Here is a 24,650-nt window from a genome sequence, read left to right as displayed (position 1 = left end):
GCCGGTGTCAGTCGCTGTGCTGCCAGTACACCGGAATTGATGATGATTAGCAGCTTTGGGTTGCACGGCTGCTGGTGGCCTGTCTCCAATTTTATCCTTTTAGTACAGTACTGCTTCCGACTAAAAACGAATTTAGTATTAGATGTACTCCCTCCGTATAAAAAAAATCCATTCCTAATATCCCTCCGTATAAAAAAAAATCCATTCCTAATATCCCGAGGTGAAATTAGTGAAAATGAAGAATGATTAAGATGTCCTTAATCAATGAAAAAATAGTAAATGTGATAGGTAGGTAAAGAATATTGAAGGTATAAAACTTCTTCTTTTACGTGCTGAGGGTAGGTAGGATGGTAGAATTTTTGTGGGACAAAATTCAAACTCTAAAAGTTGAGTTTTTTTTTTTTTACGGAAGGAGTATTAGTAAGTTCAATTCTAAATTTATTTTTTTTCCTAAAATGAAGAGCATAAACGAAAGAATGACGTATCCTACCAATATGAATCTGGACATAGTATTCAGATTCATAACAGTAATACTATATTCGCCTCATTTTAAGTACACTTGTGGGTTTCCGTGTCCAACATTTGACTGTCCGTTTATCTAATTTGAAATATTTATGATTTTTTTATAAAAAAATAGTTACACATCAAGTACTAATCATGTTTTATCATCTAATAATAATAAAAAATACTAATCATAATTTTTTTTAAATAAGACGGGCATCACGTTCAATACATTGTTATATTTTGGGACGAAGAACCAGCATCTCATCGAAAGAGGATTGGACACAAACAACACAGAAGCAGCCACAGAGGATCCGGAGAGAGAGAGGAGGTTGTTGGCGGGTAATCCAAGCGCGACCGCAACCAACGAACGCCAGCGAACGCCCCCCGTGCGCGCCAACGCCGTTTCAGCCTTTCCCCCACACTACACTGCCCTCGCTCGCTGCGTCCCTTCAAAAGTAAAAAGCCAAAGGCGTTCGGAGACGAAGGCACGCGAGACGGTCAAGAAACAAACGGGAGTTGCTTCCAAGGCGAAGGCGACCCGGTGACCCACCTCTCCTCTCTCTTCTCGCCGTCCTAGCAAGTAGCAACCTTCCTCAGCCAAGAACCACAAGATAACGCAACTCACAAGGCACGCACCCATAGATTGATAGAGAGAGGGACAGAGAGAGAGAGATAGAGCTCAGGTTGCAAGCAGATAGAACGGGTCCAGGTAGCTTCGCAATCAAGAAGAAGAAGAAGAGGTGAGATTTTGATTTTGATTTTCTCTCTGTTTGTTTTTGCTTTGGTGTGGTTCTTGTTTCCCCAGTCGAGAGCCTCACCCCCTCAAGAGGCTCATGGAGGTGAGGAGAAATCAAAGGCCAAGCTGATTTTGTGTGATTTGATTCTCTCTGCTGCAGTGAAGGAGGAGGAGGAGCAAGAGCAAGCCATGGAGGAGCCGGCCTCGGCTGATCCCCCGCGGATTTTCTGGAAGTCGAGGAGGAGATCAGCCTCAGGTGCTTTGTTAATTACATGCTTCATTCAAATGTAAATCATGCTGATTTCGACTCCTGCTTCGTCTTGCTCTGCTCAGATATGAGATATCCATTCCTTCTCTCATAATCTCTTGTTGATTAAATCTCGCTAGCTTCAAATTCAGTCCCTTTCGAAGCTTCTCTGCATTTTCTTTCAGTTTTAAAAAAATTGTATGAACCATACAACACTTTGATTTACGGTTTTACACCTAATTACTGGTAATCTTGGCTACTTACAAGTTAGTATCCTCGAAATTTCCTGCTGCTAAACGTACTGTAGCTGGTAGCGTGGAATAATTTCTGAGTGAGATGTTTCGTGGGGGATTAAATTATTGCCAGCTCACTGAATCGATATATAATTATTATTCCGGACACGTTAATCACGCACCGGTTTGGCTGGTCCATTTGGTGCAAGCTCATGAGGATTAAGACTTAGAGACGCCTTGATAACTAAACTAAGAGGATGTGGCCTGCTTAATTTGCTTGTCTTTACCGCCAAGATTCTGAAACTGCACCTGTCGGTGCTAGGTAGCTTAACAGTGCTAGTGCGAATATGCTTGCAGAAACAAATCATATTCCTCTCCGTAACTTGGTACTGCCTTGCTTTGTGGAATGAGATTTTTTATTGGTGCATCTGGCTGCTACTTCTTTTGTTGCTCATGTATCCTCTATGATTTCACTGCTCTTTTGGTCAACTCCCAATTAAGTTGCAACTGCATCTAGATAATTTTGGTATTGACAAAGACATAGACGAACTTGCTTGGTCGCATACAGTAATTATGGCCTCACGTGCAATAATTTTTCCCGGGGTCAGAGTGTCAGATTAAATAGCATGTTGTCGACCTTAGCAGTTAGCAGTGTTAAATAAGGTTAGTGTGTCGTTGCATGTGGCAATATTGAACCTTTTTTTTTTTTTTGAACATGTGTTGTTGACCAGTTAGCTTAGGCCTTAGGCCAAAGTAAATCAATCAGTTTTTGCTCTTGAAAATGTAAGGCTTGTCAATGCATAGAACTTGCAGGAGATAATTTGTTTAATTGTGCATGTTCCAAATAGTTGCTGTTTTTGTACCTTGATACTTTGCTTCATCACCAAGGATGGTCTACATATGTCAATATAAATACATTGAGAGACCGTTCGTTGGTCTTGAGCTGATGTATGCTAACAAGTTATCAGGCTGTCATGATAGCAGAACACACTCTGAAATTAAAGAACTTCCATATAATCATGTAGTTATAATGTTCACCTGTATGCATTAGATTTTAGCTAGAGAAGTGCACTGACTCTTGAATCTGACTAACAATATGTATGTTCCAGCCAATGGCCGGAGCTTGCAACAAGAACTTAACAAAGAGGCTGCTGATGAACAACTGAACAATCAGGCTCATGAAGAGGCCATGAAAATAGATGATGCAAATGCAGTAAGTACTGACGACGATGTTCATCCAGATCCAAAAGCTAACTTATCTGAGAAGCGGAAGGCGCTGTTTGAGCCTTTGGAACCAATCAACGGCAAGCGCAGTTCTGCTGAAATGTTGCTCCCACCACCAGACTTTGAGCCCGCGTCATATCCCAAGGGATGGCTGGTTGGCAAGAAACGCAAGCTTGTGAATGTTGATGTGGTGGAGAGCATGAGGAGGATAGCAATCCAAGAAATGAACAGAAAGGTTCATGATCTTTTTAATAGTTTGCTACCGTACCACAATACCACATACTAGCACAATATCGTGATGCATTTGGTATATACTTTTTTCCTTTTTTTTTATCGATGATCAAGGCTTGAAAAAACTAACTTTATCCTCAATTTACGACGTGTGTTGGTCTAGTTAAACCCAAAGTTGAATTATATGCGATTCTATTTGTTGCTCACTGAAGCATACATTGACTCCTATATTCATGGAAATGCTGTGGCAGGACCGTGAGATCAATGGCCTGAATGAACAGTTGGAAGAAGACTCCCGAGTGCTTGAGCTTCTACAAAAGCAGCTCGCAGATGAGCGTAAGAAGCGAACGGAGATAGAGAAGGAAAATTCCATGCTTCATGAGCAGGTATCTATGCTGATGAACATGCTCGATGAAAATGAAGCCTTTGATGAGGAGGGAGAAGCACCACCACCTGATACCTTATAGGCTTAGATTAAGTAATATTATCAAGGTTCCAAGTTCTACACATCTTCGGATACCAGTTTAAGAGTATTCCCAGATGTCTTTATCTTGTGTAAAATTCAATTTATCTTATTTTATTTTATGGCTTGTGTGTAGATGAAGGGGTTCTGTTTGCTGTACCTATTTGTTTCTAGGCTGCAAGTGTATGCGAGATGCTTGTAATGTATTCTATTTAAATGCAAGTGTTTACATGTTATAAGAGCTCTTGCAAGACTCCTTTTCCTTGCATGAGCTCTTTTGCTACATAGCGTAATGCTTCTGAATCCAATGCAATCCTTTCAAATCTAATTCATGGGTATCACAACTTAAACTTATGTCTTCAGATATGAGTCATGAGAACTACAGTAAATAGTGTACTTTATGGTTAGTTATTGATGTTCAGAGTTTAAAAGTAAGAAGATGATTTCAAATTAGGATAACAATTTAAGAACCATATCAACAGTTTGTACAATTTATTTTATAGTTAATTCCACATTTATTAGCTCTTGCACATTTTTTTTTAAAAAAATAGTCAGACTTTTTATAATAGGAGACACTGAGGAAATATAGCTTGTATTCCAAACATTCATGTTGTTTCAACAAACTCCCACACTAGATAACCCATGCAATATTTCCGAACAAAAACATAATAAACTTGTAATTTCAGGTAGCAGCATACATGCACTCGTCATCACCTTCAGTTGAAGCCTACATGCAGCTAGGAAGTGCTAGTTGAGAACAGCACTATCACATAAATGCATGCCCTTTTGAAATGATGAATGTGAACAAGTTGGCAGTTCATTGTTGCAAAATAAAATTACTCAGCAATGAACTAACGAATACGCAACGCAATCTAATGAATCATTTAAAAGTTTACAAAGGAGATGCTAAAATATATATTTTTTTGTTTTGAAGGAGCTAACTTATCACTCATATTTACATGTTTTGCATAGCATATATCTAATTCTTGGAATGAGAACCGCAAAGCCAACCTGCTTCAGTCATCGAAATCCTCTGATATGTTGAACAAGTTTGACAAAAGCTCCTCGTAGGAATCCTTTCTTGAGATGCCAGGAGGGTTTGTGCCATTTGCGATTCCCATATCAAGTGCTGAGCTGATTCCCACTTCAACTACACCAATCTTGCCGCTGTCATTGGGCTCAAACTTGGGTAAATTGGCTGGCACTGCGTCTTTCTGAAGCAGAGAAAGAAGAGAGCCAACCCTTGCCATCACCCGTTTCTCATCTGAGGCTGGTGCAACATGTGAGTCGCTCAAAAGCTGCTGGGTAATCTTCTCCAACAATTCATTGGATGATGCCTCACTAATGGGCAATGAAGGGTTATTCCCTGCAGGCTTTTGCTCAACTATGCAATCATCTAGATGGCTTAACAAGTCATCTATGGACAAGGATCTAGCTTGACTCAATGAGTTGGGGTGAGGGCTCTTCAGTTCTTGAGATACATCAACTTGCAAATCTACATCACTGGCTCCTGAAAACATTTAATATTAGATAATTAGATAGATATAGTAGGTCATATATAAACATATCATCCATGTCTTGGAGGAAAGAATAATTTACCCCAATTGATTGGTCGAGAAAATGACTGTTGTTGGTTCGCAATATCGTCCTTCATTCCATCCTTTTTAGACATTAAAGGAAAATCACATGGTGATACATGATCAATATACTTGGATAAGTGGGATTCATGTTCACCTTCCAAGTAACTAAAACCATGATAGCTCTTTGATTTATTTGGATTTTCGAATATAGAGCCTTCCGTTTTAGGTCTGAAAACAGGAGAGTCTATCATATATGGTTGGAGGCTCAAATAATTTAGTCGCTGATCACACTGAATAAGCTTTTCAAAGTTCTTGCTTAATAAACTTGATTGACACTGTAGAATATGCCTCCTGCATTTCAATCATTTTCATTTTAGTAGTCAAAATAAAGAGGTCAGTAGATAATAATAATAATATAAATGGTTGACCTATCTTAATATACGGTCAATAAGTGTTTCCTATCTTAATAACATTAGATGACCTCCTTCGGTCATCCCGGCAAAAACAAATAATAATATAAGTGGAACAACTAGCAAAAGTAACACTAAATAAAAAATCACAAGAATAATCATGTATGCAAAACTAAAACATGTTCAGCAAAAAGTACCACGGTAGGCTCATAGCTCACAACTTTCATGCAACCAATCTTAATGTATGAAACATGGGCACATGGCTCTATATATAATGGACTACAAACTAATATTTTACCTGTTTATGCTTGCTTGCCCACCAGTGAAATCTGATGCAACTTGCCACAGTGTATGTTTTCTTGGTTGAGGATCAGTCTCTTTGAAGAAAGTTGGTGGTCCGGCCAACTTCAGAAATGAATAGAAGCTTATCTAAGAAACTATGGTATTGCAACAATTAAAGCATTAATACAAAAATAGCCTACATTCTAAGGAACTTACCACAAGATCCAGGGTTCCAATTCCATTCTCAGGGCAAGTTGCCTTCAAAGCAATAATATCTGACCACTGAATTTCTATCTTTCTCTTGAGACCAGCATCCAGAACTTCCCAGACAAGCTTATGCTTAGCAAAGTAGCATTTTGCCACCAAATCACCTTCATACTGTGACGTGCACTGCAAATAAGCAATATTTCCTTCAATGTTAAACCAAAATTTTGGGAAAGAGAGCATCTAAGTTGTACTTACTACTCCTACATGATAACATATATATTAGTACTAACACAGTTAACAGGAAATCTCTTACCTCCCAAGTGCCAATTTTCAAAAAATCTGCAGCAAAGTTGGAAGCTTTCACTCGTTCACTAGCAATAAGAGACCTAGATTTTATGTCTTTCTTTTTTGTATTTTCCATTGCCAGCTTCATTTGAATCAGCTCCAAAAGAGATGGACTTTTTCTTAATCTCAACCCTAATGGGCTACTTCCATCGAGGATGTGCATGTCCTGCAAAACATCATGTTGGTACTTAGAGGATAAATTGAAGTGTTATCTAATCACATAGTATATGATTATTATGTTAGCACGCAAAAGGATATTTGTACAAATACATATAGATACAACGCTATTAATCAAATCCCAAACTTTTCAGATATATTTTGTATGTTGCCCCATTTTACACCTGATAATTTTTCAGATTTTGATATTTTAAAAACTCCTAACTTGTAATAATGTCTAACAATGCACTATAAGATTTACATATTCCCATACACGCGGTCAATAAGTATTTTGCCACAATCGCTCATTAACGGTATAAAAAACGGACATGCATAATAACTGAACAAATAGCAATGAAATTTCAAACACTTCCGCTGGGCCGGCAAAGAAAATGCCGGCTGAAATATATTAAGTAAGAGCAAAGAATGTACATTATTGGTTACAAATAGGATCACATCCCTTTAAGTGAGGCGAAAAAACCGCCGCTCAAAGGAGATGGGGATCAAACACACAGAGACCTCTCCGAACAGAGCTACAAACAAGCCGACTCAAGGAAGAGGGATCAAACCCGCCGCCAGCCACGTTTCCCATTCATCCTTGATCGTCGTACACAAACAGGCCGGTGACGAGGCTCGGCCATTGAACACGCGAGCCTTTCGATCCTTCCAAATCAGCCAAGTAACCAAAATCAGGCCTGCATCAAAGGCTTTCCTCTCCTTCTTGGTGACCACCTTGCAAAGAACATACAACTATACCCGCACCAACCAAACTAAAGAGGAAGTATCACGGTGATTTTTTACCAGTAAAAGTCAAGTCATATATTTTTACCAGCGTGTCATCAAACTGAGCATAAAAGGACATGTCATGGCATTTCCATTTCTAGATTAATTTGTCTGGAGCGCCTAAAGCAAACATCCAAATTAGCGAGATATGGAACAAATATAGGACATGTCATGGCATTTCCATTTCCAAATTATTTTGTCTGGAGCATCTAGAGCAAACATCCAAATTAGCGAGATATGGAATGAATAAAGTAGCATTCAATGTAGTAGTAGCATTCACTCACATAGACGAAGGGTGTGTTCGGTTACCAGCCGCACTTTACGTTACAAAACCCTACAAAACAATCCATCCCAAATCCAATATCACAATTGCGGACTCGTATCCTCTACCTTTATGCATGTTGCGCCAAAGTTTGGCTTACCCATTTCAGTCTATCTCCTAAAATCAACGCTAGCAACTCAATTAGGATGTTTTTTTTTGTTTGTTCGGAAATAAATCCATTTGTTGCCAGAGCTGAAAAGAAAAAGAAACAAAATAAAAAGGTAATAATAGCATCTCTCACGCAAAGCTTAACCAATATAATATCCCTCCTCACTAATCTCCAATTACCCTTGAGTGCCTAATTAATTGGATTGACAATCTCCATCAAGAAGCACGTTGGCCTGGATATCCAGATTAAAGCAAGGAGCACAAATATTTACAACCCGTGTCAATGTTTTATTTTTTTGGGTATCGTTATAAGTGATTTCTGTAAGATATTTCTGGTGGTAATTTTCGCTGACCGTACGAAATAGTTCCTGCTGATCTCACTCCTAATCCGGATAAAATATATTAGTATTCACAATGGAGAAATCCATAACACCATTTCCTTAGAATAGGGAACAGGCTAAGTATTCCGCAATCACGTAGCCACGACGAGGAACCAAAAAACAAAAAAATAAAAATAAAAATTCAATCTAATCTACCTGCAGTGACGGCGGCGGCGGCTGCAGCTGCAGCTCCTCCTTGACGCGCTTGTGCAAGGGGACATCGCCGGCCCTGCCCTCCTCCGCCTCCACGTTGAAGATCTCCGCCGGCGCCGCCGGCGCCAACGAGCGCTCGGCCCGCCGCTTGCGCGGGACATACTGGTGCTGCACCATGGCGCGAAACCCCTCCTCCTCCGATCCTCCTCCTCCCTACGAGGAGGCGACCGGAACCCGAGCGCTCCTCGAGACGACGAGCTCGAGGGGAGGCGGCGGCCGGGCCGGCGGCGACGAGGCGACGGCGGCGGTGAGCCGGTGATGGCTGCGTGGGACGCGCGTCGCGCATGTGTGGGCGGATCGGCTGGAGTCTGATGACTTCATGTAGCTACGTCAGCGGCGTGTGGTTCCCCCCACTCCATCCACCGTCCATCTGCATCGGACGGCTCAGGTTTGTCCAACTAGCCATCAGTCCATCATCTCCTCCTCCGGTGTGCACGGCCCATGAAGCAGCTCGGCCCAACAACCGGCGGCCAAAATGGTAAAAGGGTTTGTTCAGTTTACATCCACTTTTAACCCTGCCAATTTTGACACATTTTGATGGTTGTATTTAGGGGCTGTTATTGATGCTATTTTCAACCATATCATTTTTTTTAAAGTTGCCAAAAAGTTATCTATGTTTAGTTTGTTGCCAAATTTGATAAATACATAAGAAATCCTGCCAAAATTTGGTAAGGTTTATTTTGGCTACAATCTCAACATGCCCTTAATTTAATGCCTTATCAATATTTGGTAGATTTTTTAAAAGTAGAAAATTCTACAGTTACTAATGTATAAGTTAATTTGGTAAGGTAGCATCGATAAGGATGTGTTTAGTTTGTTGCCTTATTAAAATTAATTTGGTAATGTTAAAAATTGGTATGTTTGAAAGTGGTAACAAAAGTGAACACGTTCTAACTGATGAACAGGGGCCAATGTGATTGCACGTAACAAGGGTTGGACCGAAACTAACGATAATGATTCTTCGTAACAGGGCAGTGGGCACAGACGCACAGTGCATTCACTAGTGTTAAAATATCTGTAAGGTGATTCATGGTTTCATTCAGATATGCAATGAATCAGAACAATGTTGCAAACAATTTGCCTGTGCCTACGAAAGGGCATGTAGCCTATTGGTTACAAGAGCCTCGGTAGCATCTGAGATCCTGGGTTCGACTCCCTATGGGAGCGAATTTTTCAGGATTTAACGGAAACTTTGTCAATCCTCTAGGATTTACCGGCCCAGTCTTCGAAGATGCTCATAGGAGTAGGGTTTTCCAGGATATGCTCATAGGGGTAGGGTTTTCCAGGATTTGCCGGCCCAGTCTTCGAAGCTCCCCATGGGAGGGGTAGGGTTTCATATTAATATAATAGAAAAACTTCCCATTTCCAGGATATGCTCATAGGGGTAGGGTTTTCCAGGATTTGCCGTCCCAGTCTTCGAAGCTCCTCATGGGAGGGGTAGGGTTTCATATTAATATAATAGAAAAACTTCCCATGGGAACGAATTTTCCAGGATTTGGGTAAGGGAAACCCTGCTAGCACCACGCTGACCGTTGCCAAGTGTGAATGATTGCCGTTAGACCTAAGGAGGTCATCGACGGGTTCCCTATCATTGTCACGTAGAAGGGTTGAGTCGATCCGAGGAGGGATCGACGATCGTATAACATTTTCGGGTTGAGTCGATCCGAGGAGGGATCGACGATCGTATAACATTTTCTTTTCATTAGAATGAACATCCTAAGTGCTCGATTTTACAATACAAAGAAACAACTTCGTATCACTCTGACGAATTTGCGCTGTTTCCACCTTCCCGGCCTGAAGTATCAGAAGTTCAGAACACACATGGAAGCTGATTGGAAATTGGAAAGAAAACAAAGAAAGGAATCCTTTATAACAATTGATACCCCCTCTCACGATCCAGAGTCCATATATATCAATATCCTTTTCACACAAAATAAAATGTACACACAGCGAGGATGCAGGAAACTGCTGGAATTATCAGCCTACACAAACCAAAAAATCAGTAACAAACCTTTTCTCCCCAATCAGAACATCCACGAGAACATTTAGGAGCTAAACTCATTATTCATTCATGTCTTCCTCCACGTACAACAGTCAGATATTAAACAGGTAAGACAGAGAGAAGAAGACACAGGAAATAGTCATAAAGCTTATCAAGTAATCAACTTTTACAATATATTGGTCAAAACAATTATCTATATCCCAATAATCTATATAGAATTATTCATTGTTCAAAACTGTAATAGTTAACGACTGAATTGATGTCTGATGTCTCTGTGCATTGCTTCAATGATTTATCAATCCACACACAAAACCAAAAAATAATCACTTGCCAAAGCTAGCATATCCACCAGAAATGAAAGAACGAAAAACTAACACTAACATCCATCCATCGACTACCACAAGAAAAAAATCTTATAAAGAACCTGCTTTTGTTGTACCTATCTGACTATGACAGCACCAAGATGAACACAACCAAATGAACCTGTACAGCAAACAACAGCCATGAAATTTCTGTGGTCAAGGCATTCAGCACATTGCTTCTTCTATACAAGAATACCCAGATCAAGATTAAGAACAACCTATGGCACAAGAAATCAAGCGGCAATCACAAAAAAGAAAGACCAGACAATCCAATACTTAAATTACTCCCCAGATTTCTTATTGTTCAGATTATTGGGCAGCTAATCAAGCAACCAGAGAGCAAAGCTGCAAGCACAGACACACTGACACACAGGGAGAAGTAATAATAAGTTACACATGGAATTACGGATGGAATTAAGCTGTAGAGCACAAGAGGATACAATAATCTAAGGGTTGATTTGGGGGGATTTTTTTTTTTTTCATTCGGTGAGGCGGGCGACGACGGGGTACTTGGCCTGGAACTTGGTCTCCCAGTCGGCGAGGACGCCGAGCTCCTTGTCGGAGAGGCCGGAGAGGTCGCCGGAGACGTCGGCGTCGTCCTTGGACATCTTGCCGAGCGCGCGGCTGGCCTCGCGGCCGGCGAAGATGGCGTAGGCGCCGCCGGGGCCGTAGAAGCCGCGGCCGGAGGTGACGTCGTAGACCTTGCCGCGGACGGAGACGTAGATCGGCTTCGATGGGTCGCTCCCGTCGTACGCCCGCAGCTGCGCCGCCGTCAGCTCCGCCGCCATCTCTCTCTCCTCTCTCTTTCTCTCTCCTCGCGGCTGTGTGTGGATCAGTGGAAGGTTGTTGGGTTGTGGGCCTTGTGGCTAGTGGGGAAGTGAAGCGGTGGAGAAAAAGGCGATGCGCCGATGACGAGAATCGAATAGGATAGATTGAGAAAGATAGGTAAAACGAGTTACCACCTCCGTACCAATCACTATCCTTACTTATTATAAAAATTAAAGATCCTTTCACATGTTATCTGTGTTTGAGTCGGTTATAAAAATTGAAGATATTTTTATAGTCGTCATCCGTGTTTGAGTCAGTTTTAATTTTATGTTTTGGCTTTAATCTATATCTCTATCTCTACTATTATAAAAGTTGAAAATGTTTTTGCCGGTATTTTGGTACGTCATTCGTGTATCGTGTATGAGCCATTTTTAAGTTCGTTTGCTTTTGAAAATACATATTCATATTTGAGTCGGTTTTTAATATCGTTCACTTTTGGTAAATACAAAAGGAATCATATAAGAAATCTGTTTTAAAAAAACTCGCATGCCAACTTGAGACGATCGGACTCTTAACTGCAGCTTATGATTTTCTAAAAATATATATATCTAAGCAAACTCCTACAATGAATTTCATATTAACTAAACCATATATCAATAATAAGATTAAAATAGACTTCACCCATTGCAACGCACGGGCATTTTTCTAGTTATTATGAAAATTGTAGATGTTTTTGCCGGTATTTTGGTACGTCATCCGTGTATGAGTCAGTTTTTAAGTTCGTTTGCTTTTGGAAATACATATTCGTATTTGAATCGGTTTTCAAGATCGTTCACTTTTGGTAATATAGAAGGAATCATATAAGAAATTTGTTTTAAAAAAACTCACATGCTAACTTGAAACATCAAACCCCTAACTGCAGCTAATGATTTTTTAAATATATATATATATATATATATATATATATATATATATATATATATATATATATATATATATATATATATATATATATATATATCCAAGCGAACTCCCACAATGAATTTCATTTTAACTTAACCATATAACAATATCAAGATTAAAATATACTTCATCCGTTGCAACGCACGGGCATTTTTTCTAGTTGAAATATACTTTTGAGTTTTCGTATCCAACGTTTAACCGTTTATCTTATTTTAAAAAAAATTATAGAAAAATTAAACACACATATAATATTATTCATTTTTGTCATCTAATAACAACAAAACTAACAATCATAAAAAATTTCCAAATAAGACGAACGGTTAAACGTTGGACATGGAAAACCATAATTGCACTTATAATGGGACGGATGTAGTAAATCATTAGCATATGATTAATTAAATATTAACTATTTTAAATTTTAAAATAATTAATATGAATATTATTTTTTTTAAAAAAAATGTCGTTTGGCGGTTGAAAAGCGTGTGTGTGGAAAATTAAAGAATTTTCATATCAATCTCCTTGTGCTGAACACAACCTTATATTGACTCAAGTTTGAATTATACTTGAACCGTAATGCACGATATAACGTGTTTTTCAACTATCAAAATCAGTGTCACAACAACGTCACGTGAGACGATGATCAGATCAAACAAACGCTTTGAGACCTTGTTTAAGGGAGGGCTAATGGACGGGTGATCGCTGTGGTCAATCAGGCACACTGTCCCTCCCCCTAACACATACGCTCCTCCTGCACCATAATTTTTTTAAAAAAAACAAGTTAGAAAAATTAAAAGAAACTAGATAAAAATCTAATAACCTAAAAATATATTCATGTGCATAGATTTTATATTTATAAATATTTAAATCTAAATTTGAATTTGAATTGGGTATATAAACTATGTCGCGTTGCTCCGTTAAGGCCGGCCCACTCAATAGAGTACGTCACGCGGCGCAAACGCCGCGGCCTTCCTCGTCTCCCGCCGCCGACGCAGCGCGGGCCGCTTCCGAGCCGCGCCGCTCACGTCGCCGGCGCCGCTGTCACGCCCGGAATTTCTATCCAAAATTCCAAACGCTTACATGTGCGCGAACCCTCGTCCAGGAATCAGCCGAGGCACACAATAACAAATTGATAATAGAGTACAATTATTACTCTAATTAATAAGCGAATAAAATGTCATTACAGAGGTAGATAGTTCCTCTCAATCAATAAAGATCTAAGCAGCGGAAAATAAGATAAACGGCGCAGACGATTCCACTCCACAGGCAGCTTGACCAGGGCTACACCTAATCCTCCACACCATCAGCATCACTGTAGAACTCCTCCTCTGATGAATGATTGCAAGGTGAGTATATGACATACTCAGCAAGCCACGCAGCAAATATGCAAGTGCACAAGATAACAAAGGATGGCATAATAGGGTTTCATTTGCATAAACAGCATTTAATAAACATTTCAGAATTTAGTAAAACAGTTGAGTAATAATTAAACCATATTAATCCAACGCTATGCAACATACCCTGTTGCATAGGCCCAACCATTTTGAACAACCAATCCCGGCTGCACAGTTCTATCTCCAAACCAGGAATATTCCATTCCAAACCAGGAGCTAATCAAATTATTACCAGTCATAGTATCTTTTATTATGATGAGAGGTATGAGACTAATCACGAAAGACATTGTTAAACCCGCCCATAACCGCGGGCACGGCTATTCGAATAGCTTTACTCTGGCCAGAGGTGTACCACTGTACCCACAAGACACAGCCCCACGACATGTCACCATGCGCCTTGATACCACCACGGTACCTCAGAAAGGAGCTGTGACAGTACCCCTCGCACAACACAATCCACCACAGCGCACCGTTCCTGGATCATAATCACCCCCTTATAAACAAGGCATGGACTCCCCAGCGACCCCCGTGGGCTTATCTCCGCCACTTCTCAGTCTGGTGCCCCGCAATGAACCATGCTATACAAAAGGTAAAGCCGTTGCCCACGCTGGCTTGTGGTTGGCACGGTTAATGTTTCACAACCGAAACTCGTGAACCGGTCCTTAATTGTCATGAGCACGACCATCAAAACCATGTGCTCACAACCCACCATTAACAGGTTTTAGTTGGCAAATTAATTAATTAACCAATCATGATTAACCATCATGAGTTATCATTAAGCCATCATTAAATAATAGTGAGTCATAAGTTATCCCAATAGTGTGCTAAAGTTTCTAAGCATGGCTAAGCAATCACATCTAATATCTAGCTGAACCAATATAAAGCTCAACTAGTCAATTTATAAGAACCCAAGGTATCAAGGAATAAAGTAATCAAGAACAAAAGGGCTATAACAAACAATAGGTTAATTCCACCCAATGACATTCGAAAATAAATGCAATAGTTGAATAGAAACAATAGCTTTAAACGGGATCAACATGTTCAAAGGGTTATTTGGGATCTGTGTGACTTGCCTTGCTGGCCTTGGAACTCTTCAAATTCTTCTCCTGCGAAAACGGACTCTCCGGAAACGTCGGAATCTAAACAAAAAAGAGCAAAACACCAAAACAGCACATAAACAAGCATGAACAGTACATGTGGATATTTTTAACATGTAGATCTCAATTTTAGAAAAATTTAGAGACTTGAACCAACTAAATCCGAGCTAAGATGAATTAGTTATGAATTTTTAAAGATTAAATCGGATTAAAACACTTATATGGATTTTAATTGAATTATGACGCAATAATGAATTATTTTTGAAAAGGAAAAGAGGATTTATTGCGTCAGCGGCTAGGGTTTGCGGTGGACCGGGTGCACGGCGACGGTTCACGAGAACGGACGGCCGAGATCGATCCATCCAAAACGAACGGCCGGGATCGATCGGTCCACAGCCAGACCACGGCGGTCGGCACCGATGGCGTCAGCGGTGACGTCACCTCCGGCGGCGACCGAACCGCGCGAGCTCGCCGGCGAACGACGGCGCGGCGGCGCGAACGGAGAGCACCTACGGGTAGCGGACGGCACGGCGAACTCACCGGTGACCAAAGAAACGGCGGAAGAACAACGGTCGGCGACAGCGGCGAAGAAGAAGCGGCGGCGACCTCCGGCTTGACGACGGCGACGATGTTTCGGCGGTCGACAGCGACGGCGGAGGGGTGGACGAGGACGGCGACGCGACGGCGACCACGACGGCGGCCTTCCCGAGCGACGGCGACGACTGGAGCGACGACGGCGCACGGCTGGAGCGGCGGCGACGACGGCGGCGCGAGGACTCACGGCGCTAGGGCTCTACGGACGACGAGAGGCGAAGGCGAGGGTGGCGACGGGTAGCGGAGACACCGGGGATCCTTTTATAGGGGCAAGAACACGGCGGCGAAGGCCCACGGCGGCCGGCGACGAGAAGGAAAGTCTAGGGTTCGGAGGAGAGAGACCGATCCGATTCGAGATCGAATCCTCCGCTTTCCAAACGATTTTAGCCGAAGTTCCAAAAGGGAAAAGGTAGAGGAGATCGAGAAGATCATTTCCCCTCTATTGATTTCACCGGAAACGGAAAGGATCGGCCGGATTTGGAAAGAGACGGCGGCGGCGCGGCGCTAGGGTTTCGGGCGGCGGCGGCGCGAGGAAGACGACGACCCTGACAGGCGGGCCCCACCTGTCAGCGGGCGGACGCGCGCGAACGGCGGCTGCGGACTGGGCCGACTTGGGCCGAGGAGGAGAGAGAGAAGGTTTTGGGCCGACTTTCGGCCCAAAGCCAAAAGAGACTTTTAAAAACCTTTTTCCATTTAAATTATTCATGAAATGCAATTCCATTTATTAAAAATACTTCCTTAGCTCAAATAAATCCCAGAAAAATCTAGGAATTATAGAATTAAGCAAAGTATTTAATAAAATTTTATCTAGCCCCATTTTATATTGGAATTTATTATTTAAAATTAGATCTTCTCTTCTAGGCTTTTAAAATCAATTCTAATAATTCCAATTAAACAACAATTTATATATTTGAAATTTTTAGGGTGTGACAGCCGCCCTCCCCGTCGGCCAGCCGTCCGCCTGCGTTCCTCCGCCGCCTCGCCTCCCCGTCGGCCGGCCATCCGCCTGCGTTCCTCCGCCGTTCGTATCACCGGTGCATCGCGTTGCTCGTCGTCAACCTGTGAGTACGTTGCGTCGTTCCCCTCTCTCTAGTCTCTCTACTTGGCATGCTGTATTGGATAGTGCACGCTTCGTTGTATGCGGTTGGATCGAGAAATTCCGTCAGATTGATGTGTTGTTTTTTTTTTTGGGGGGGGGGGGGGGGGGGCAATTGGGAATTTGATCTAGTGGAGGAAGCAGCCGTGAGCAAGGCTGCACGGAAATCATGCGGCAAAACACTGTGACTTAATTGGAAGCTAATCAAACAGTACTGAATTACATTGGCATTGCCAAAAAGGGTAAAGTTTATTTGGTTATCAGCTTTTTTTGGAACACATTTGGGTATCAAACTAACAATTCCTTATTGTACAGAATCGTTCATAGAAGGATTCTATGTTGGGCTGTAAATAGAATAGTGTGTGTGTGTTTGTGTGCTGGCCCATCAGCTAGAGGCCCATCTACTCATGTATACGTAAATAACGATAGCAATACTAAAGGGGTGAAGCTTCCAGAGAAAAAATCACAAACTACATGGTATCAGAGCCGTGCTCCTGGCGGCCGGTGGCGACGAACCCTAGCTGAGGGAGCAAGCGCTGAGGTTGGAGTTCTTGGTGGTGGTGTAGGACGGTGAGCAGGGACAAGTAGGAGTGGACTGGAGGCGCAGCAGGTCAGGACGCTCGCGGCTGCTGCAGCGAGCGGCGGTGACGGCAACACACAGCAGGTGCGTGAGCTGAGCAGGGAGGTCTGGAGGGGCAGCAGCTACAAGTGGGTTCCCCGGCCGTGCTTCTGCTTGTTGAGTTGGTTCCCAGCCGTGCTTCTGCTTGTTGGCTGGTGGTGGACTCTGTACTGTGTCTTGTGGTTGAGGGAAGAAGCACTAGTGACTGTTGTTACTCTTGTTCTTCTTCAAGATTGAGGTAATCGAGATTGTTCTTGCTGCTACTACTGATTTACTGGGAAGAAAATACAGGGTAGAGGAATTGTTGGCTTGTTGTTAGTGCTGCTGGTGGAGTGTAGACAAGGAGAGTTTGCTTTGTTACAGCAGTTAGTTGAGTGCTGCTTGATTAAAATGGGGGAAAATCAGGGACTTGAACAAGTGATGGGTAAATTGGTGGACATGCTTGCAAAGAAATTTAGTGAGGCCCCAACTACAAGTAATGCAGTGATTCCTCTTACTAAAACAATGCAAAAAATTGAGTTGATGCAAAATGATATTAAGTTGGAGGGTGTCAAAAATTATTTAAGTTGGTCAAGGAGAGCATTGTTGATTTTGAAGACTAAGTGATTAAAACGATATGTCACCGGAGAAGTGAAGGAGCCTGAGAGCACTAGTGCAGAATGGAGGACTTGGAGCACTACCAACTCTTTAGTAGTAGCATGGTTGTTGACTTTACTTATCCCTGCTATTGCTACAACTGTTGAGACCATCTCAAGTGCAAGTGAGATGTGGAAAACTCTCACTAATCTCTACTCAGGAGAAGGAAATGTGATGCTAATGGTGGAGGCACAGGAGAAGATAAGTGCTTTGAGACAGGGGGAGCGTTCTGTTGCAGAATATGTTGCAGAATTGAAGCATCTGTGGTCTGATTTGGATCATTATGATCCTCTTGGGTTAGAGCACCCCGATTGTATAGCAAAAATGAGGAAATGGATTGAGTGCAGAAGGGTTATTGAATTCTTGAAAGGCCTAAATCCAGAGTTTGAAGGGAGAAGAGATGCTATGTTCCATCAGACTACTCTTCCTACCTTGGATGAGGCTATAGCAGCTATGGCTCAAGATGAGCTTAAGAGGAAAGTATTGCCTAAGGCTACACCACCTTCATCAAGTCCCACCTATGCAATGCTACAAGGTAAAGAGACTAGAGAGTGTTTTAACTGTGGTGAAATGGGGCATCTCATGCGTGATTGTCGTGCTCCTTGCAAGCCTAGTTATGGAAGAGGAAGAGGTGGAGCAAGAGGTGGAAGAGGTTATGCAGGTAGAGCTAACAGAGGTAGAGGCTATGAGTATAGAGGTGATCACAGAGCTAATGTGGTCACTCTTGAAGAGGGTTGTTCTGGACCTACAAATGTTGATGTTGCCAACCTTGTTCATTCTACCTCAGGTAACTCAAACCAAGCATTTATGTCAATTAATAGTTCTCATTCAAATTGGATACTTGACTCAGGTGCATCCAAACATGTCACGGGTATGTGTGGAGAATTTGCATCATATAAACCATACCCATTTACACGAAAAGAAACAATTGAAACTGCTGATGGAACATCATGCCCAGTTAAGGGAGAGGGTACAATACAGTGTACTCCTTCAATAACTTTATCATCAGTGTTATATGTCCCTTCTTTTCCAGTGAATTTGATTTCAATAAGTTCTCTTGTTGATCATATGGATTGTCGGGTATCCCTTGATCGTGAGAATTGTTTAATTCAGGAGAGGCAAACAGGGAAGAAACTTGGGACTGGCGTCAGGCGTGATGGACTTTGGTATTTGGATCGAAAGGAGACAAGTGAAGATGTATGTCTTGCATTGATGGCTTCTACAAGTAAAGAAGAGGCTAAGGTATTACTTTTGCATTGTCGATTGGGGCATATATCTTTTGAAACTATGAGTAAGATGTTTCCAGCAGAACTAAGTAGAGTGGATAAACATAAGTTAGTATGTGATGCATGTGAGTATGGAAAACATACAGGAACATCATATGTGAGTAGAGGACTCCGAAGTATGTTACCATTTATGCTAATTCACTCAGATGTTTGGACTTCACCTGTGGTCTCTATGAGTGGAATGAAGTATTTTGTTACCTTTATTGATTGCTACTCTCGCATGACATGGTTATATCTTATGAGGCATAAGGATGAGGTGTTTAAATGCTTCTAGAATTTCTATGCATACATTAAAAATCATTTTAATGCTCGAGTTCAGTTTATTAGAACTGATAATGGCGGGGAGTATATAAACAATGAATTTAGTAGCTTTCTTTCATCAGAAGGAATATTGCATCAAACTTCTTGTCCTGATACTCCTCCACAAAATGGGGTGGCTGAGAGAAAAAACCGTCATCTTTTGGAGACAGCTCGCTCATTGATGTATGCTATGAATGTACCTAAATTCTTGTGGAGTGAGGCAGTAATGACAGCAACTTATCTTATCAACCGCGCGCCATCAAGGATACTTGGAATGAAGACACCTTGTGAGATGATATTTGGAAAGAATGAATTTGTTGTTCCACCAAAAGTGTTTGGTTGCACTTGTTTTGTTAGAGATCATAGACCTTCCGTTGGAAAACTTGATCCTCGGGCTGTCAAATGCATCCTTATAGGCTATCCATCTGGCCAGAAGGGGTATAAGTGTTGGAGTCCATCAGAACGACGAACCTTTGTTAGTATGGATGTTACTTTTAGAGAATCTGTCCCATTCTACGGTGAGAAGACAGATTTAAGTTTTTTATTCGTTGATCTTGATAATTCAACTAGTGGTCATGATGGTCAACAGATGGAAGGTGAAATATTGGGTCCAAAGGGAGATGAACAATCAAAGAAGGAAAAGTTTGTGGTTGGTTCAATTCCATGTCCTATGGGTGGTCCTGTTTCACAGGAGCAAGAATGGAGGAAGCCACATGAAGAGGAAAATCTTCAAGTATACACAAGGAGAACAAGGTGTCCAGTAATCCAACAAGTTGAAGAGGATAATCAGGTAGAGGAAGATGTAAGTCATGAGCAAGGGTCTTTGGAGTCAGGGGGAGAAGAAGAGGAAGTTAGAGAAGAATCTGACTTACCAATTGCTGTCAGAAAGAGTGTGAGAAGCAATGCAGGTAAACCTCCACTAAGGTATGGTTTTGAAGATCAAGATGAGGGTGATGAAGAAAATAATATATCCAACTTTGTTTCCTATGACTCCTTGTCATCCACATATAAAGCCTTTGTAGCATCACTAGATTCAATGGAAATCCCAAAGGATTGGAGAGAAGCAAAGCAAGATCCAAGGTGACATCAAGCTATGTTAGATGAACTAGAGGCTCTTGAAAAGAACAAAACATGGGATCTTGTACCATTTCCTGAAGGAAAGAAAGTTGTCAACTGTAAGTGGGTTTATACAGTAAAGCAAAATCCTAATGGAAAGGTGGAAAGATACAAAGCAAGGCTGGTGGCTAAGGGATATAGTTAAACATATGGAATTGATTGTGATGAAACTTTTGCACCAGTAGCAAAGATGAGCACGGTAAGAACTCTCATCTCTTGTGCAGCTAATTTTGATTGGCCATTGCATCAGCTAGATATCAAGAATGCATTTTTACATGGAGATCTTCAAGAAGAGGTGTATATGGATATCCCACCGGGATTTGCTACTTCACAAACTGAAGGAAAGGTGTTGAGATTGAAGAAATCTTTGTATGGTCTTAAACAATCACCAAGAGCATGGTTTGATCGGTTTAGGCGTGCAATGTGTGCTATGGACTATAAGCAATGTAATAGAGATCATACAGTTTTTTATCATCATAGTGGAGATCATATAACCATCCTTGCTGTCTATGTTGATGATATGATTATCACTGGGAATGATTGCTTGGAGATAACTAGGTTGAAACAGAATCTAAGCAAAGAATTTGAAGTTAAGGACCTAGGCCAGTTGAAATATTTTCTGGGTATTGAAATTGCAAGATCTTTTAGAGGGATAGTTCTGTCACAACGGAAATATGCATTGGATTTGCTCAGTTACACAGGTATGCTTGGATGTCGCCCAGCCTCTACACCAATTGATCAAAATCATAAATTATGTGCAGAGTCTGGAAATCCAGTGAATAAGGAAAGATACCAAAGATTGGTGGGAAGACTGATATATTTGTGTCATACACGACATGACATAACTTATGCTGTCAGTATGGTGAGTCGATATATGCATGATCCAAGGAGTGGTCATATGGATGCGGTCTATAGGATCTTGAGATATTTGAAGGGAAGCCCAGGTAAAGGCCTATGGTTTAAGAAAAATGGACACTTGGAGGTTGAAGGCTATTGTGATGCAGATTGGGCAAGTTGTCCTGATGATAGAAGATCAACTTCAGGCTATTGTGTGTTTGTTGGTGGCAATTTAGTATCTTGGAGGAGCAAGAAGCAACCGGTGGTGTCTCGCTCAACCGCTGAGGCAGAATATCGGGCAATGTCAGTGAGTTTGAGTGAGTTGTTATGGCTAAGGAATCTTCTTTCTGAGTTAAAGTTGTCGGTGGATACTCCCATGAAATTGTGGTGTGACAACAAGTCAGCAATCAACATTGCTAACAACCCAGTTCAGCATGATCGAACAAAGCATGTGGAGTTGGATCGTTTCTTTATCAAGGAAAAACTGGATGAGGGAGTTTTGGAATTAGAATTTGTAACGTCTAGTGGACAAGTTGTTGATTGTTTAACAAAGGGTTTAGGTGTTAAAGAGTGTAATCGTTCGTGTGACAAGATGGGTATGATAGATATCTATCACCCATCTTGAGGGGGAGTGTTGGGCTGTAAATAGAATAGTGTGTGTGTGTGTGTGTTTGTGTGCTGGCCCATCAGCTAGAGGCCCATCTACTCATGTATACGTAAATAACGATAGCAATACTGAAGGGGTGAAGCTTCCAGAGAAAAATTCACAAACTACATTCAATGGTTGGAGGAAAATAAGATAGTGAACTGCTGGTTGCCTTGTACCACCAAGATTTCATGGAGGGCAAGCAGAACAGAGCGGCATCCAAGGGCCATTGCATTGGAGCAACCATGAACCGCGTAAGTCATCTCCTTCCCTCCCTTTTTTGCCTGCTATGTGATGTGCCCAGTAGGAGTAGGATGATATCATTTGCATGGCATCTATTACTCTTTTACTTTTGACCAGTAATAATGCTTAAATTTTGAATTGATTGTGGTTGTAATTGGTGGTCAAATGCAGAAAGGCAGTGACAGGCTAAGCAAGTTACCTGATGATATTCTGCTTAACATCCTTGACCAGCTCCATGTCCACGATGCTGCAAGAACCAGTGTCCTCTCCAGACGGTGGAGGCATCTCCCTTCTATGCTTTCTCAATTGGTTATAGACTTTGTTCACTTCATGCCTAATGGTGCATCCATGTTATCTGATGATGTGTTGGTCTGGACCAATGCCGCTGTTGTTGAAGCAACGAAGAGCATCTTGGAACTCAGGAATCCAGATGAATATACCATCCACCTCTTGCGCATGCTGTTCTACCTGAATGAAGGTGACTGTATCTCAATTGGACAAACTGTTGGACATGCCATGACAACACAAAAGGTTGAGATGGCCGAATTCATAATTATAGTGGAGAAGCTACCCACCCGTTGCACTGATGATGATTTGATCGATTACGGGAGACGATTCATGTCATTTTTCGATGCTTGCCCAACTGCATTTGGTGGTCTCACACGCCTCATAGTAGGGAATCTAAGATTTGGTGAATCGGACATCCACAACGTCCTCAAGACCTGTCAGAATTTACAGTATTTGCGTTTGTTCAACTGCGATTCAGGAAATTTGACCGTGCTGCAACTTGAACATCCACAGCTCAATGTGCTCAATATTGCCAACTGCCGTTTTGAAAGCATCAAGCTCAACTGCTTGCCGAAACTTGCACAACTGATGGTTGAGGGTTGGCTATCTTTCCAAGATCCCCTGACTTTTGGTTATGTGCCCTCACTCGAGGCGGTACGGCTTGCAGGTGTTGGTCTTAAAAGGCACAAGTTGGTCAAGCTAAGTAAGATCCTTGGAAAGATCTCTGTAAGAGATCTACGTTTGAATTTTAAGAGTGAAAAGGTAAGTTGGTGGTAATCGTTTTTGCTGAGCTAGCCTCCTCTCTACTCGACTCACTTTTTTTTTCCTTCCAGATTTGGGTTCAACCAGAATTACCACAAAAACTGGCATCTGTTTTCTACAAATTAAGGCTTGTGAATCTGTTTCGTGTTCCTGAAGGATGTGATCTCACATGGACAATGTTCATTCTCGAAGCAGCGCCTTTCCTGAAGGAGCTACGCATGACGGTGTGTTGCTATCTGACACTCCATTTTCACACAGCTGCAAGCACCTGCACCTGATATAAAACTTTTGCTTGCTTTTTCAGTTTTCATACAGCTGCAAGCAAAACCACAAACTTATTTCTTATCACCATTTTCTTGTATATGCGTGGCACTCATGCAGGTATGGGATCATTGGTGTAACATGGAAAAGGACGAGGAGATGAGGGCGTCTTTGTACAGCTCGAACAAGAGTGTAGAGTGGGAATCTTCTGCTGAGGATTTCAAGCACCACAACCTGTCCGTTCTCACCATCTTCTGCTTCCAATCTGAAGACTTCTTGGTTGCGTTTATCAATCGTATCATGGAAGTGGCCGTGAATCTGGAGGATGTGTTCCTGTACAACATGCTGGCGTGTGACACGTGTAAGGACATCCGAAGGCCGTGTAAGTTCCCACGGACGAAGAGGCAGAGGTGTTCACTGAAGAAGAGGATCAACGAGGGGAACTCGTTTGCCAAATTTCACTTCTTGACCTCAGTAACGGCTGATCATGTTCCAATATCTGAGTACCCGTAGTATTCTTCGGTTTAAGGGCGTGCTGTACTACCTCTTTCTTTTCCCGACAGATAAGTTGTGAGAGAGCTGATGATGCTCTGCATATGTTCAGGCAGTTCGTTCCTTTGATATCTCTGTACTTATTAGCAGGAGAAAAATGACCTTTGTTATATATATCGTGCCTTTTGCAATCCATGAGTTGTGTTGTTCACCAGGTTGTGCAATGTTTGACAACAATTGTGATGGCTTCTTTTTCCATTTCAATGTTAGTGAACAGTTTGTCCTGTGTTTGACGATCCCATGTGCTCTCTGAACTCTGAAGTGTATATGGAAAATTCAATTCAGTACCGGTTTCTTGGTTGTTGGGGGTGTTATTACGTATCTGTGCTTGTGATTTTTCGGTTTTTAGCTTGTGGACAGAATGATCAGTGTATGTTACTGCTATCCAGTGTAATTGCACGTGAGAA

The 24,650-nt window shown here is 41.7% G+C and overlaps 4 protein-coding genes across 4 annotated transcripts; 2 read left to right on the top strand and 2 right to left on the bottom strand.

The window, feature by feature from the left end:
- Nucleotides 1-957: 957 nt before the first annotated feature.
- On the top strand, nucleotides 958-3,921 carry LOC127762683 (protein HEADING DATE REPRESSOR 1). The gene is made up of 4 exons (XM_052287151.1): nucleotides 958-1,244; nucleotides 1,401-1,496; nucleotides 2,830-3,179; nucleotides 3,427-3,921. The coding sequence occupies exons 2-4, from the start codon at nucleotides 1,430-1,432 to the stop codon at nucleotides 3,640-3,642; spliced, it is 633 nt and encodes a 210-aa protein (XP_052143111.1). The 5' UTR covers nucleotides 958-1,244; nucleotides 1,401-1,429; the 3' UTR covers nucleotides 3,643-3,921.
- Nucleotides 3,922-4,006: 85 nt separating this feature from the next.
- LOC127762682 (uncharacterized) lies at nucleotides 4,007-8,714 on the bottom strand. The gene is made up of 6 exons (XM_052287150.1): nucleotides 8,368-8,714; nucleotides 6,431-6,628; nucleotides 6,127-6,300; nucleotides 5,927-6,033; nucleotides 5,238-5,569; nucleotides 4,007-5,148 (listed from the first exon to the last, which is right to left on the bottom strand). Exons 1-6 carry the CDS (start codon nucleotides 8,539-8,541, stop codon nucleotides 4,655-4,657), a joined length of 1,479 nt encoding a protein of 492 aa, XP_052143110.1. The 5' UTR covers nucleotides 8,542-8,714; the 3' UTR covers nucleotides 4,007-4,654.
- A 2,347-nt stretch (nucleotides 8,715-11,061) lies between these two features.
- On the bottom strand, nucleotides 11,062-11,673 carry LOC127762684 (probable steroid-binding protein 3). The gene has a single exon (XM_052287152.1). The coding sequence runs from the start codon at nucleotides 11,574-11,576 to the stop codon at nucleotides 11,268-11,270; it is 309 nt and encodes a 102-aa protein (XP_052143112.1). The 5' UTR covers nucleotides 11,577-11,673; the 3' UTR covers nucleotides 11,062-11,267.
- Nucleotides 11,674-17,159: 5,486 nt separating this feature from the next.
- Nucleotides 17,160-24,577, top strand: LOC127762703 (putative F-box/FBD/LRR-repeat protein At4g00315). The gene is made up of 5 exons (XM_052287175.1): nucleotides 17,160-18,739; nucleotides 19,066-22,391; nucleotides 22,552-23,430; nucleotides 23,502-23,654; nucleotides 23,812-24,577. The coding sequence occupies exons 2-5, from the start codon at nucleotides 22,329-22,331 to the stop codon at nucleotides 24,202-24,204; spliced, it is 1,488 nt and encodes a 495-aa protein (XP_052143135.1). The 5' UTR covers nucleotides 17,160-18,739; nucleotides 19,066-22,328; the 3' UTR covers nucleotides 24,205-24,577.
- The last annotated feature ends 73 nt before the right edge of the window (nucleotides 24,578-24,650 follow it).

The sequence above is a fragment of the Oryza glaberrima genome, chromosome 2, assembly GCF_000147395.1.
Source record: "Oryza glaberrima chromosome 2, OglaRS2, whole genome shotgun sequence".
NCBI lineage: Eukaryota > Viridiplantae > Streptophyta > Magnoliopsida > Poales > Poaceae > Oryza > Oryza glaberrima.
The sequence above is the reverse complement of the archived record's forward strand: the minus strand, read 5'-3'. Positions and strand labels throughout refer to the sequence as shown.

Excerpts from the sequence above, each read along its gene's own strand:
- LOC127762682 (XM_052287150.1), bottom strand. The coding sequence starts at position 8,541 with ATGGTGCAGCACCAGTATGTCCCGCGCAAGCGGCGGGCCGAGCGCTCG. Across the intron at positions 6,629-8,367 it reads CGCCGCCGCCGTCACTGCAG|GACATGCACATCCTCGATGG; the intron begins GTAGATTAGATT and ends GATGTTTTGCAG. Across the intron at positions 6,034-6,126 it reads TTGGAACCCTGGATCTTGTG|TTGGCCGGACCACCAACTTT; the intron begins GTAAGTTCCTTA and ends TCATTTCTGAAG.
- LOC127762684 (XM_052287152.1), bottom strand. The coding sequence starts at position 11,576 with ATGGCGGCGGAGCTGACGGCGGCGCAGCTGCGGGCGTACGACGGGAGC.
- LOC127762683 (XM_052287151.1), top strand. The coding sequence starts at position 1,430 with ATGGAGGAGCCGGCCTCGGCTGATCCCCCGCGGATTTTCTGGAAGTCG. Across the intron at positions 1,497-2,829 it reads GAGGAGGAGATCAGCCTCAG|CCAATGGCCGGAGCTTGCAA; the intron begins GTGCTTTGTTAA and ends TGTATGTTCCAG. Across the intron at positions 3,180-3,426 it reads TCCAAGAAATGAACAGAAAG|GACCGTGAGATCAATGGCCT; the intron begins GTTCATGATCTT and ends ATGCTGTGGCAG.
- LOC127762703 (XM_052287175.1), top strand. The coding sequence starts at position 22,329 with ATGGAGGGCAAGCAGAACAGAGCGGCATCCAAGGGCCATTGCATTGGA. Across the intron at positions 23,431-23,501 it reads TGAATTTTAAGAGTGAAAAG|ATTTGGGTTCAACCAGAATT; the intron begins GTAAGTTGGTGG and ends TTTTCCTTCCAG. Across the intron at positions 23,655-23,811 it reads TGAAGGAGCTACGCATGACG|GTATGGGATCATTGGTGTAA; the intron begins GTGTGTTGCTAT and ends GCACTCATGCAG.